This window comes from Poecile atricapillus, chromosome 13 (assembly GCF_030490865.1).
Source record: "Poecile atricapillus isolate bPoeAtr1 chromosome 13, bPoeAtr1.hap1, whole genome shotgun sequence".
NCBI lineage: Eukaryota > Metazoa > Chordata > Aves > Passeriformes > Paridae > Poecile > Poecile atricapillus.
Window position 1 is genome coordinate 6,143,316 of NC_081261.1, and position 12,733 is coordinate 6,156,048.

At 42.9% G+C, this 12,733-nt stretch overlaps 1 protein-coding gene across 1 annotated transcript; it reads left to right on the forward strand.

Moving 5' to 3' along the window:
* The first annotated feature begins 4,588 nt into the window (after positions 1 to 4,588).
* Positions 4,589 to 12,277, forward strand: NMUR2 (neuromedin U receptor 2). The gene is made up of 4 exons (XM_058849134.1): positions 4,589 to 5,308; positions 10,137 to 10,221; positions 10,940 to 11,065; positions 12,018 to 12,277. The coding sequence occupies exons 1-4, from the start codon at positions 4,589 to 4,591 to the stop codon at positions 12,275 to 12,277; spliced, it is 1,191 nt and encodes a 396-aa protein (XP_058705117.1).
* The last annotated feature ends 456 nt before the right edge of the window (positions 12,278 to 12,733 follow it).

Here is a 12,733-nt window from a genome sequence, read left to right on the forward strand (position 1 = left end):
AGACAATGAGAAAAATGAAGTTACTCCACGTCATGTATCTCACCTTGTGCTGTGGCTTAGAAGTTCCAGCTGGAGGTTCCTCTTTCCATTATCGACTAAAGTAGGAACCTGAAAAACCTGTGAAGACTCATTTGCTGGTTTTAATGACTAAAGTTAATCAAAATGTGTTCCACTCCTGAAGTGGCCTGTGTCTGCATTGCCTGTGTAGATTTCCAGCTGCTCCAGGCAAAGAGGTGCCCTTCTTGATATTTTATACTGTAGTCATGAAATCCACTTCTTATGTGGATATTATCTGATTGATATCCTGGGGACTTCAGATGTCATGCATGTCTAAAACTCTCTGTGAAGAGCCAAGGTAATTGCAAAATGACTTTCAGGACATGGAACTGCTCATGCAGATCCAGCTTTTGTTATGGTGCAGGTCCATCCTCCAGCCTGGAGGAAGAGAAAATGCACAGAACGTACCTGTGTGCTTGGTGGTGTGTTGAATTTTATACTGAAGGTACTTAGGAAAACAAGGATTCACATTCCAGCTGCTGTAGGGAACATTTCAAACAAGCCTTTCAAAGGAGAAAAAAACAAGTCAGATCCATGATCTACAATTAAAGTTTAGGAATTTACAAGGGGAATGGGGCTATATTTTTCTAGGAAATTGTGTTAGTGTCTTCAGTGTAGTATAGCTTAACATTTCTGCTTTCCAGCTCTGCACCCTCTTATTTGCATCCTCTTCTTTGCATTCCTCTGGGGCAGAAACACTTGGTACTGCCAAGTTCTCCAAGAATTAAAGCAGGGATCTGAATTCTGAATCTGCATTTCTGCATTCTGGATTCTGAATCTGCAATTCAGAACTTTGTGTGGCCCCATGGGCAGCTCAGAAAAGCTCCATGAAAGGAGCAGTGAACTCAGGCTCAGGCTGGAGAGCAGCTCCCTCACACAGAACCTCTCAAGGCTTTTGTCTTCAGTATCCTCAAATTGCAGGAGAGAAACCACTGAAACAACAGAATCTGCAAAAAAAATCAGAAATGAGAACAAAGTCAAGCTTCACCTGCTGAAGATAAAAAATATTGGATCTTCTTGCCAAGAATTCTGGCAAACCCTGCACATCTCCAAGCCCTTCCAGTGAAGCAGGATGCCTTCCTGTGCACAGTAGGCAGTGTAGCATTTTCCTGCAAACTCTGAGAAAAATCCCCTGCAGGTGTGCTGAGAGATGCCAGCTCCAGTCCTGGTGCCAATCCAACAGAATTGATCATTGAGGCACACCAGGGCATTCACACAGTTCTGTTTCTTCCAGATTCACAACCAGAGCATGTGATGCTGGATGAGAAACCTCCTTTTCTCACCACATAGATAAAAATATCCAAAATTAGCTTGTTTTGCATGAACCCAAGTCTCCATTCTGAGATAAACAAATGTTCAGAAGAGTCCATCATAATGGCTCATAGTTCAAAGTGCACCCCTCTGTCAGTGGGGCCAGTGGAGAATTTATCCATTTCCTCTGCTCTGGATAACTTCCACTGTCCTCTGCCTCTTTTGATTACTGTGCCAAATTTTCCCATTTTCCAATTACTCACCAGGAATTAATATTAAGTAGTTAATGGGTGCCCTTACAAGGGCTTTGACAAACATGAAGGTGCTTGAATTCAGCCCTCCTTAAGTGTGCACTTTGTAGTTCACAGTGCAATCCAGAGAGGTGCTGCAGCAAATGGGAAACATTCCACAATGGAAACGTGGTACAGGAGACATCACCAGCATGAGGACAAAGTCAGTGCCTCACTCTGACTCTTGCACAGTGCCAAAAAAGCCTTGTCTGGGTTAATGCTGCCAATATTACACTACATTAATGGAAATATTACATTACATTCATTACACTGCCATTGTTTAAAGCTGCATGATTCCAAGGCCAGCATGCAGCACACCCCATTCCTTCGAGTGTATAAAAGCAAGCACCAATGAAGTTTGCTTTGTAATGAAAAATACTAAATGCTTTAATATTACTTTCATGAGGAAAATCTGTTTTTATTTTCTGTCTCGGTTGTAAAAATAAAATATTTCCATTCATATGGAGCCAGAGCAAATCTTTGGTTGGATACATTCTTCTATCCTTACTGGGACAGATATGATATAGAACACAAATAAAGCTTTGAGAAATAAACTGAAATATATTTTCCACTCTCTTTGTCCTCTCCATCTGCAACACAATCGTGGTCATAGCAACATTGGCCTGTGGGTTATCTGGTTTTCCTCTCCTTCTATTCTTAAGGGTTTTCAGCATCCGAGCTCAGCAGGACCAGAGAGGATTGAGAACAAGTGGAAGCAGGCACAGGTGGGTCTGGCACATCCACACTCCCTGATGTGTTTGTACAGCCCATTGCTTTCCTCTCATAGAGATCACAGCGGGTGTTACTGCCCTTTTGGCTTTTTAGTTAATGACTCAATCCTTGCTGCTTTCCTTTTCTGTAAGATTGGGTTCAAGCTGAACAGACTCAATCTTCCACTTCAGTTTCTTTACGAAGGTTAATGGGCAAGAAGAAAAATGAAGCCAGTTTGGTAGCTACTTCAGAAGGGTTTACTCACCTCAGGTATGCTGCAGGGATGGAATTTACCAGGGGAAGAAAAAGAAGAAATGGAAAGAAATTATATATGAAGAGATGATGTGGAGGGAAAAAAAGAAACAAATCAAAATATATAAATAAAACATAACATAACAAAGCAAAACAAAAAATTGAAAGTGAAGCAGAGGTATGGAAAATGTTTAGTCCTGCACAAATTCTCAAATACTTGTCTTCTGCTGTGTTCTGAAAGAGTTAATCCTGGTGTCAGCCAGAAACACAACTAATGATTCCTCTGCTCCTACCTCTTACATCAGCAGCAGATCAAGATCAAATTCTACATTGTTAAAATGCAGGGAATAGGTATAAGATGAATCCTTAATGAAGGGAGCAATGGGTCAGAAGGGCACGTTTGTTATTCAATAATCCAGTAAAACTTTTCGATCTGCTGAACAAAATACAAATGCAATGCTAGAAATAAATGAGTTGGGTCCATCTGACGGAGACAGTTTATGTGTGAGATAATTTCAGCAGGTCTGAAAGTCATCACAAGAGACTTGCTCCTGCCTTTTAGTATGGCTGCTGCGGTACCTTCCATGCCTTTCACATTTTAAGTGATTGCACAGTAATTCCCAGCTCCACACTTTGAACGTGCCTCCAAGGGACCAACCCTTGGTTCCTCACGCTGCTATTTTGGAGGCAGTCTGTACTTATTGGAACAATCATTTTTTTTTCTTGAGAGGTCAAGCTAAAGGGTCAAACAGAGAAAAGAGATACACACACAAATAGCAGATTCAAGCAGCTCCTTGCCAAAGGATGTCAGGGATGTAAAAGGTTTACATGGCTTCAAGGAGGAGACTTCAAAAGTGAGAGCTAAAGAGGTTCTGGGGAGACAAATCACACACCAAGCTGATAAAAATCCCAGAATTAGCCCTCAGACCTTGCACCTCTTCAATTCCAAACAGCTGAATACTCTCTGAATCTCAGAAAATTGTATCTACGGACTTGGAACCTTTTTTGTTTTAGAGAAATTCAGGAAGTAATCAAGCATTCATACAGAGCTAAATGATCTATTTTGGCACATTCATGATCCTTGCAGGAGACACTTATTTTTTGGCTCAGAAAGTGTGTTTGCAGAATGCTTGTCATTCATGAAGAAGTAAGAGTTTATAGAAGTTTATCCCACATAGGCAATAAATATGGAATAGTATGCTGTACAGAAATATTCCCAAAACAAGGCTCTCTAAGAATACAGGATCAAATTCCAGCATACTTGGGAAGTGAGAAAATATTTTGATGTCAGTAAGAATTGTGATTAAAATCTTTAGTCAGATCTCAGGAGGAAAACAATTGCAGTGTTTAAAAAAAGGTGGAAGCATTATAATTCCACAGAAATGGCTACAGAAACCATTTGGCTTTCTACTGATCAAACTCTGTCTCCAAGTACTTGCTGCCATAGACAACAGAAAACAAGAATCAGCTGAGATTTGAAAAACAAAATCATGCCAGAATCTTCGGTTTTGTTTTGTTTTGTTTTGCTTGTGGCTCATAACTGGACATAGCACCATTATAATTTTGTAAAAGCTTTTTGGGCTGTTTTGGGGGTGTTTCTGGTCAGCTTTCCCACCCTCTGACATAAACAAATAACCTGTAGCTGGTTTTGTATCCCATATTTCAGATTCTCAGCTCTCTAAATCCCACTTTTGTGACTCTGTAAATGCATCAGCCACGGGAACTGATGCAAGTGGCTGGAACCTCTTTTTGTACTCTATAATCTAATGCACTTAGCGAGCCAATGAATATGTGGGAAAGGAGGGGCTTTCTGGCGGAGGGGCTCCGTGCAGGGGAACAGCTGTAGAGCAGCAAAACCTTACCCAGAGCCTGGCAAACACACTCATTCACATCCTCAGTGGCTCTGTGCATCCAGGGCTGGCAAGGCAGCTACATCCCCCTCCTCTCCCTGCAAAAAGTGAGCAAACTTGCACAGACAAACAAAGGACAACGAACCTCAGCTGTGAGACATTTCAGCAGATCCAGCAATGGCCTGGGTCAGTAATTTCTCCTGGTTGAACCACCTTGCTGTGTATGAGGGACGTCTCAGGGGGTACTTGAACAGCACTGAGGATTATTTAACCTTCCTGTGTGGGCCCAGACGGAGCCACCTGTTCCTGCCCATGGCTTTGGTGTACTCTGTGATCTTCGTTGTCGGGGTGGTGGGCAACTTCTTGGTTTGCCTCGTCATCCTCAAGCACCGCAGCATGAAGACCCCCACCAACTATTACCTGTTCAGCCTGGCGGTCTCAGACCTGCTGGTGCTGCTTTTCGGGATGCCCCTGGAAGTCTACGAGATGTGGAGCAACTACCCCTTCCTGCTGGGGCCCGTGGGCTGCTACCTGAAGACGGCGCTCTTCGAGACGGTGTGCTTGGCCTCCATCCTGAGCGTGACGGCGCTGAGCGTGGAGCGCTACATCGCCATCCTGCATCCCTTCCGCGCCAAGCTGGACAGCACCCGCCGCCGCGCCCTCAGGACCATCCTGGCTCTCTGGGGGCTCTCCGTGCTCTTCGCCCTGCCCAACACGGGCACCCACGGCATCGTGCTGCAGCACTTCCCCAACGGCACCCTGGTGCCCGGCTCTGCCACCTGCACCGTGGTCGTGCCCCTGTGGATCTACAACTGCATCGTCCAGGTCACCTCTCTGCTCTTCTACGTGCTGCCCATGGGGGTGATAAGTGTGCTGTACTATCTGATGGGGCTAAGAGTAAGTCCTGCTCCAAGTGTGCTCAGTGTTTCCTTGGCTCATTCTCGTGTGTTTGTGTCTATATGTGGCTTTTGAGTGAGTTTTGCACCTTTTTGTTGCCCGTGTTTTCCCCCCAAAACAGCAAAAGTGTTTCTCAAAGCTCTGAAAATAGTAGATCCAAGTTCTTCAACTGGTGCAATCCTGTTCTGAAATTAACATTGGGGAATAATTACCCCAGTCTTCTTATAAAAATGTACCATCATTGCTGCTCACATCTGAATGTTAATGAAACACCCAAGCCTGTAGATTGATTCCAGCCTCTCAGAGATTTACACCTTTGCAGTAGGGACTAGAAAGAAATGGACCAAAAGGAAAATGTGAAAAGAATAAAAAGAAGATGGCTAGTGATTGAGTCTTGTGTACTATTTGTTTTCCCTTTTCTTGTGACAGTAGAATTTCCATTGCATTACTTTCTTCCTTTCCTTCCCTGGAGCTGGTGGTAATATTCACTTGTTAAAACTCACAAAGCTCATAAACTGAAACCTTATTGCTGCAGCTAGAAAATTCAGCAATCATTTCTTTAACTACAGCCTTGTTTCACCAGGCTACCTTGAGCTTATATTCATTCTCTCTTCAGAAACTGAGACTACTTTTGACAAGTATCCATCACATGAATGTGTGGACAAAACAATCAGGATCACAGTGTTATAAAACTATGTATCACAACACTGAAATGCACAGCTAATCACAGTGACTTGATGGCTGCTTTCTTCTCATAAGTTACAGACATTTAGGCAATATAAATCCCATTTTATTACACTGAATGTAACTTAAAGTTTACAAAGATGTGTCTGATCCCATAGCAAGAAAGGAAGACAAATGAACTTATTAAATAGTATGCAAGAAACTGAACCAAATCTCTGCTGTGTGTATATCATTTTGTTGTACTGGCTGATATTTACTCTTACCTGAAATTACACAGAAGCAGTTTTTACTTACCCATGAAAAACACATGGATTTTCTGCCAGAAATTCACAGCACAGAGCAGATCCTCGAGGCAGTGAATGGGTTAAACTATCCCCAATCTCTGGAGGTTCTTAAGGGGTCTTGATATAGTTTCAATTAATATTTTGCAAAATAAGACCTGAAGGGGATGAAAGGTGATGAAAATTTAGTTACTACAAAAAGAAAAAGAGAAATCCCTGAATTTATAAAAGGAAAACTTGAAGGTTGAAATAATTTCTATTTGCAGGAGCAGATATTCCTATTCCCCAGCCCAGAAGAGAAGCTCAGTACCAGATGAGGGCTGATCCCCCAGGACTTCTGCAAATTCCCACATTTGTTCAAGCTGTCTTTCCTAAAGACAGTAATGTTCACTGTTTGTGCCTGTTTTTCTCTATATCCACCTCAGACTTCCAAATTTTAACAGGATCCATCCTGGCTAGATCCGCAATATCTCCAAACTAAACTGGGCAAGATGATTTCATTTCTTCAACAGAAGTGACAGAAGAGTGATGTATATATATAATTTTCCAAGAGAAGACACTTTTTATCGACTCACAGAAGAGGAAATCTGTGAGGCTTTAGCAACACCCTGCGGTCTCCTGAGTGCCGTGTATCACTCACAGAATGGCGTGGAAAAGCTCAGGGTTGATCCAAAGGTCGTACAATGGCTCAAATTCAGCAAACAGAGATGTAACCTTTTCATGCCCAGGCTCTGTGGAAAGGTCATTTCCTCACCAGTTTCTCCCTCAAGCTCTGCCAGTGCTGGGCAGTCTGAGGATGCAGTGCAGAGGGGGACAGGTGACCTGCCAAGCAGCCGTGAAAAGGCAGCAAACATGGGTCATAGGGTACCTGAATTAATTTATAAATTAATCCCTTGAAAAATGTAAAAATACATTTGTCTTTTTCACTGGGAAATGGTTGATTACCTCATTATCTACTTGGGTATAATTTTAAAGCTTGGTGGTTTAATATTGCAATGTTACGGTCAATTGATGGTGCCAGCATCAGTGTAAAGAAGAGGACACTGATCATTGCACTGTGAACTCATTGGGCTCCATTGTGGAAGCTTCCTGCTGCCTCTTTCACGGGGTTCCCATCACAGAGACCTTTAGGATAAACCCCTAAATCATCCAGGCCCTTCAAGCCCAGTTCAGCTGTTGAGCTACTGACTGCAACCCACAGCCAAAGAGCAGAGGAGAGAGAGGAGAGGGACGAGATGAGAACATTGGGCAGCAGCTGCTCGTGGAAGCTCATCCCTGGGGCACTGATTGAGATGGGGTGGGATTGCTTGGGAAGAAGTCTGCATTGCAGCAGGATTCACTGCAAGGTCCCTGCCCATTTCTTTCAAACTGATTCCTAAAAGGACACGGGCGTAGGTGCTGATCACTGCTTGTCTGAAAGTCATACTCTGTTTAACAAGGGTTTCTGACAGCATCGGCTGGATGATTCTTCTCCCAAGCTTCCAACTCTTCTCTAAGTCTCTCATCCCCTCAGTAACTGGCATTAATTATTATTTTTATTATTATTATTGTTGTTGTTGTTGTTGTTGTTGTTATTTTGACATAGTGGCAATTTTACTTCAGTTGTCTTTGAAGCAAGACAACTTATTCCTGTCAATGCACATCTGGTCCAGATTTTATCATCAAAATGTATTTTTCCCCCCAAATGCCCAGCTGTTAAATGCCCAGAATCATCTGTGGGTGGTGACTGCCTTTATTTCAGCAGAGCCCTGCACAGCTCTGCTCTAGAGTCTGTCCCCTTTCCATGGAGGTGGTTCAGCAGTCCTTGTCCCAGTGGCAGGTTCTCCTTTGCCAGGGGGGTGAGCTAAGGGCACACCAAGGCTGCAGCTCAGCAGCAACAGCTTCAGCCAAACCTCTGAAACAGGCAGGACTCTAATCTTTAGCAGAAGCCTTGTGGGGCTTAAATATCACCTTTTTCCATCAGCTGGAGAGAAACTTTGATCACCACTAGTGTCAGACAGGCAAAGGAGTTTACAGAACACAGCCCTTTTGCAGAGTGGCCTCACTATGTTTGTCTGGGCATAGGTGAGACCCTCATTTCACTCAGCCTTTTGGCTTCTGGGGTGAAATGCTGTAGCTAATAAGGATCTGGGGGCAAAAATCCAATTTTCAGCTTCTTGCTCCAGTCACTTTTAATTCTCTTGCAGTGAAAGGGTAGCATTCATCTCAAAGCCACACAGCAGCGATGTAAAAGTAACCAATACCTTGGATGGGGTTCTACCTCTCTCAAACCACTGGCATGACTTAACTCAAGTTACAACCTTTGACATGGACTCAGTTATTTATTTTTTTTCCCTCCCTGTTCGTAATGTTTCATTATTTTGTTAAACTGCAGCTGCTGAGTTGCTCTTGCCTGTTATACCTTCATCACTTGATGCTAAAGAGGAGCCTTACAGCATCATCAAAATGACAGGAGGAAGGGGAAAAATAAAGATACATGTGTCTCTGGTTTATTACAGCATCAGCACACTGTACTCTCTGAGGCTTTGGAATATGCTTGGAATAGATTACTGTTGAGACTGAAAACCACTGAAGGGAATCCAGGGGTTTTAATAAATCTGATCATTTATCAGTAGATGTGTTACAAATCAACTGAGTCTTTTCCTTAAGGAACTGTGCCCGTGACTAAAAGTTACAAAGGGAATAATGTAAAATATGAGAGGCTGAATTGCACTATAATTGACTACAATTCCATTTACATGTTTTTTTTCTTTTATAAATAAAATAAAGAGAACATTTAAAGGAGGGTTCATTTCATCATCCTTACAGAAAAGTATCATTAATCAGAAGTCAGAAAGCAGTCACAGTGCAAAAGGCAAAAGCAAATGGCACAACTACCATGTCTTCACAAGGTTTTTACAAATCCAGAGTGATTTCTACTTTTTCCGTCCTTCCTGATGTTGTTTCATGTATAATTAAGTTTTGGTTCCAGTTTCTCTACTTGAAAACAGACAAAGCTGTTGGCTAATCAGGAGTTCTGACTGCAGGAAGCTGGGACCCAATGTGGGCTCTCCAGTTATGATTTCTTTGGCATTCAAATCAATTGTCCTGTTTATGTAAACCTGATCTTTTAATCACCAAAGCACAAGTCTTCTCATCATGAACCTACTGGGGATGGATTCCATGATCAGATTATTGCTCTTTATGCTCTTTTTTTTTTTTTAGTCCAGGAAAAAGTACTGGAGAAAAACCTCTCCTTGTTGTGCCTGAGCAGTGTGTGGCTAAATCAGTGTGTACCATGCACCCTGCCCATCTGCAAGGCAGAATTTCTGGGGTTTGGTCATCAGATGGGTTGAATATCAACTACTCCCAACACTCAGGACATGAAACAAACTCCCTTGAATTCTACAGGATTTTTCCAATGGTTACAGCTGTGCTGTACTGAGGCCTCTCTGGGTATTTTTTGGATCATTTGTTTGTGCTTAATTGTGGGGAACACTTTTAGGAAAATAAACAAACTGACAATATTTTGCTGGAAGAGAAAATAATGCCTAGCAAAATACTTTTGAAATGGAACATAAACTGTGAACCAAATATTGACTCATTGAGAAAAGGTAAGTGGGGAAGTGAAACACAAATTTGAAAATATGCAGGTTCAGATGCATAAAATCTGCAGATTGTTTTGAACCTAAAGCTTCCATGTTTTTCTAGAAAAAAAAACAACACTTAAATGCAGTGTTATTATTTTTTTTTTTTCAGTGAGTCCCATGTGGCCCCAAATATTTCTTTCTCAAACTACAACTACCAAAATATCAAACAGTCTATGTCTGGTGGGGATTTGGTCTCTTGTCTAAGCTGTCCTTTGTTTTCCCTCCTTTTGCCAGTTGAAAGGAGATGAATCTTTGGAAGTGGAAGATTTGTCTGTGAATGTTAAGAGACCATCCAGGAAATCAGTCACCAAGATGTTGTGTAAGTATTGAGTCCTTCTGTGTTTTATTTACCATGAGCAGGAGTGTGACCAGTTCTTGAAGGCTGTTGAGCAAGTTCATTGGCTACAAGAGTTATGAGATGAGTAGCTGCCATATTTTTTTTTTTAAAAGGCTTATTGCTGCTTTATCTGGACTTGCAGGAGTGAAACATCAGGGGTAACTACCAAAAGACTCAGAAAGCAAATTTTCCTCCCCAGCACAAGAGGAGGTTGAGCAAACCTTTGTGGCAGATGCTTTCATGGCAATTCTCCAACATCCTTCACTCTAAACCAGGTCTTGCAGCCCTCCAGGGAGGATCCCCTTATTTCAGAGTGCAAATAATCCATCTTGTACATTTTTACAGAATGTTCATCTGTTTTGCATTATACCAAACTGTACTTTGGAACCAGCTTGGTTTTCTGAGCCTGGAATGGGTTTGGCCTCCATATATACCCCAACACTGCCTGGCTGTTTCCTGCTCTGTTTGAATGTCACTGTCTGTGCATGCATGGGGTTATCCAACACAGAAATTAGTGGAAAGATTGTTCTTTTAGTTGGTAATGGTAAGACAGAGAGGATGGCAAAAGTTTTGAAACCATGAATATAATTTACATATTAGATCTTCCATCCAGCTGTATGAACTCCCTGCCCTGTGCAGGCTGGTGAACCATATCCTCCCATTTCTGACCTGTTTTTTTTCTCCTCTTGCTCCACACCAGTTGTCCTCGTGATAGTTTTTGCCATCTGCTGGGCTCCATTCCATATAGACCGGCTTTTCTTCAGCTTTGTTGTGGAATGGACTGAGCCTTTGGCCAATACCTTCAACTTAATTCATGTGGTGTCAGGTAAAGCCTTCTTCTTCCACTTGCACATGGACTGGCAAAAAATGAGTATTTATGAGTGGTTTTGCTTGGAATGTGTAGTCATTTATTTTGTAGGGGACATGATACATGCACGGAAAACCTTCTTGAGGTTCGGTGAGCAGTGATGAGAACACTGTCTGAATAAAAACAGCAAGCAGGTTCCTGCAGCTTTCAAGATCTGGACATGTTGAATACACAAAGAATAAAAGAAAAACAAAAAAAGGGATATAAAGCGTCATTACTAGCTGCTTTTAACTCTTGGGCATGTTCAGAACTAAGGACTGCTGTCATTCAGCTGCTTTTAAGAAGTACACAGGAGCAGGCAGCACCCTCCACAGGCTCTCTGGGGCAAATAGAAAACCTTAACAATGGAAGAGCCTTACATACTGCTCAGCACTGGTGATGAAACCAAATGTTTATGGCCTTGCCAACCATAAAATGAAGGGCTTTTCAAAGAGGAATCTTATTTTCAATCTGCCATGGGAAAACACTGAATGTGGCCATTAGGCCACTCAGATAAATCCAGTCTTGTGCCATTGTCCTGGTGAGTTGCAGGAAATTAACTTCCCCTGGCTGGAAGTTATGCTCTGACAGCTTTGATGGGGCACCAGCTGTGCAAATCCTGCTGTGGGCATGAGGGCAGTGCTGGAGGCAGGGCAGGGCAGCTCAAGAGAGAGCTGGCTCCTGAAGAGCTGGAGAGAGCCCAAATTCACATTCTCTCCCACTTACCTCTCACTGCAGTGAAAGCTGAGCTAACCTCTGTGAGACATCCCTCTGCCTGTGCCAGGAAGGCAGCAGAGCTTCACTGCTGCTGTCTCCACCCTTGCACCCAAGCTTGGTGGAGCTCTATAGCCAAAAAATAGATTTTCCTCTTCTGAGTTGGTTTCACACACAAATTAACGCCTCTCTCTGCCCCCCACCCTTGTTCTGCCAGGTGTTTTCTTCTACCTGAGCTCTGCCACAAACCCCATCATTTACAACCTGTTGTCCCAGCGCTTCAGGATGGCTTTCCTCAGTGTGATTTCTCCTTGCTGCAAGCACTGTGCCCCTAAACATCCCACTTGCAAGATTTCATCCCAGAAGAGCACGTTTGTGATTGAGGATCACAATCTCATGGACTCTGCTGAAAACACGAGTCTCCCTGGCACACACAGGACATCTGTCAGCAGCTCTCAGCTCTCCACTGGCCTGTGACTTTCCATCACGGTGATCCAGGTGAAAGAGAAGGTTAAGAAAATTACTTTAAGACTAAAGCAGCAGAAAACTTCCTAAAAGACGGATTTCAGCAAGAATTGCTCAGGAGGTGTCCCACTGGAAGAATGAAGGAGGAGACTGTATTTAGGATGTTAGGAAAGCACTGTATGACCCCCAGGCTAATGGGAGGGCTGGAAATCTGAGTTTGCTCACTGCAAGCTGTGCCAGCGAAGAGCTGCTTTAAAAGGTGAGAGACACTCCCAGCACAGGAGAGAGAATCAGCTTAGTACCAAATAACTTCTTGTGCAGCAACCAAAACATCAGATTCAACTTATTTTGAAACAGGACAACTTTCTGCATTAGCCTTCTCTACCCACTTCTAGCTTTAGGTGAGCCTGTCCCACTTCCCTCTGCTACAGCCTTCTTCAGGAATGGCTGTCACAAACCCCTCCTGTC

Excerpts from the sequence above, each read along its gene's own strand:
- NMUR2 (XM_058849134.1), top strand. The coding sequence starts at position 4,589 with ATGGCCTGGGTCAGTAATTTCTCCTGGTTGAACCACCTTGCTGTGTAT. Across the intron at positions 10,222-10,939 it reads ATCAGTCACCAAGATGTTGT|TTGTCCTCGTGATAGTTTTT; the intron begins GTAAGTATTGAG and ends GCTCCACACCAG. Across the intron at positions 11,066-12,017 it reads CTTAATTCATGTGGTGTCAG|GTGTTTTCTTCTACCTGAGC; the intron begins GTAAAGCCTTCT and ends TTGTTCTGCCAG.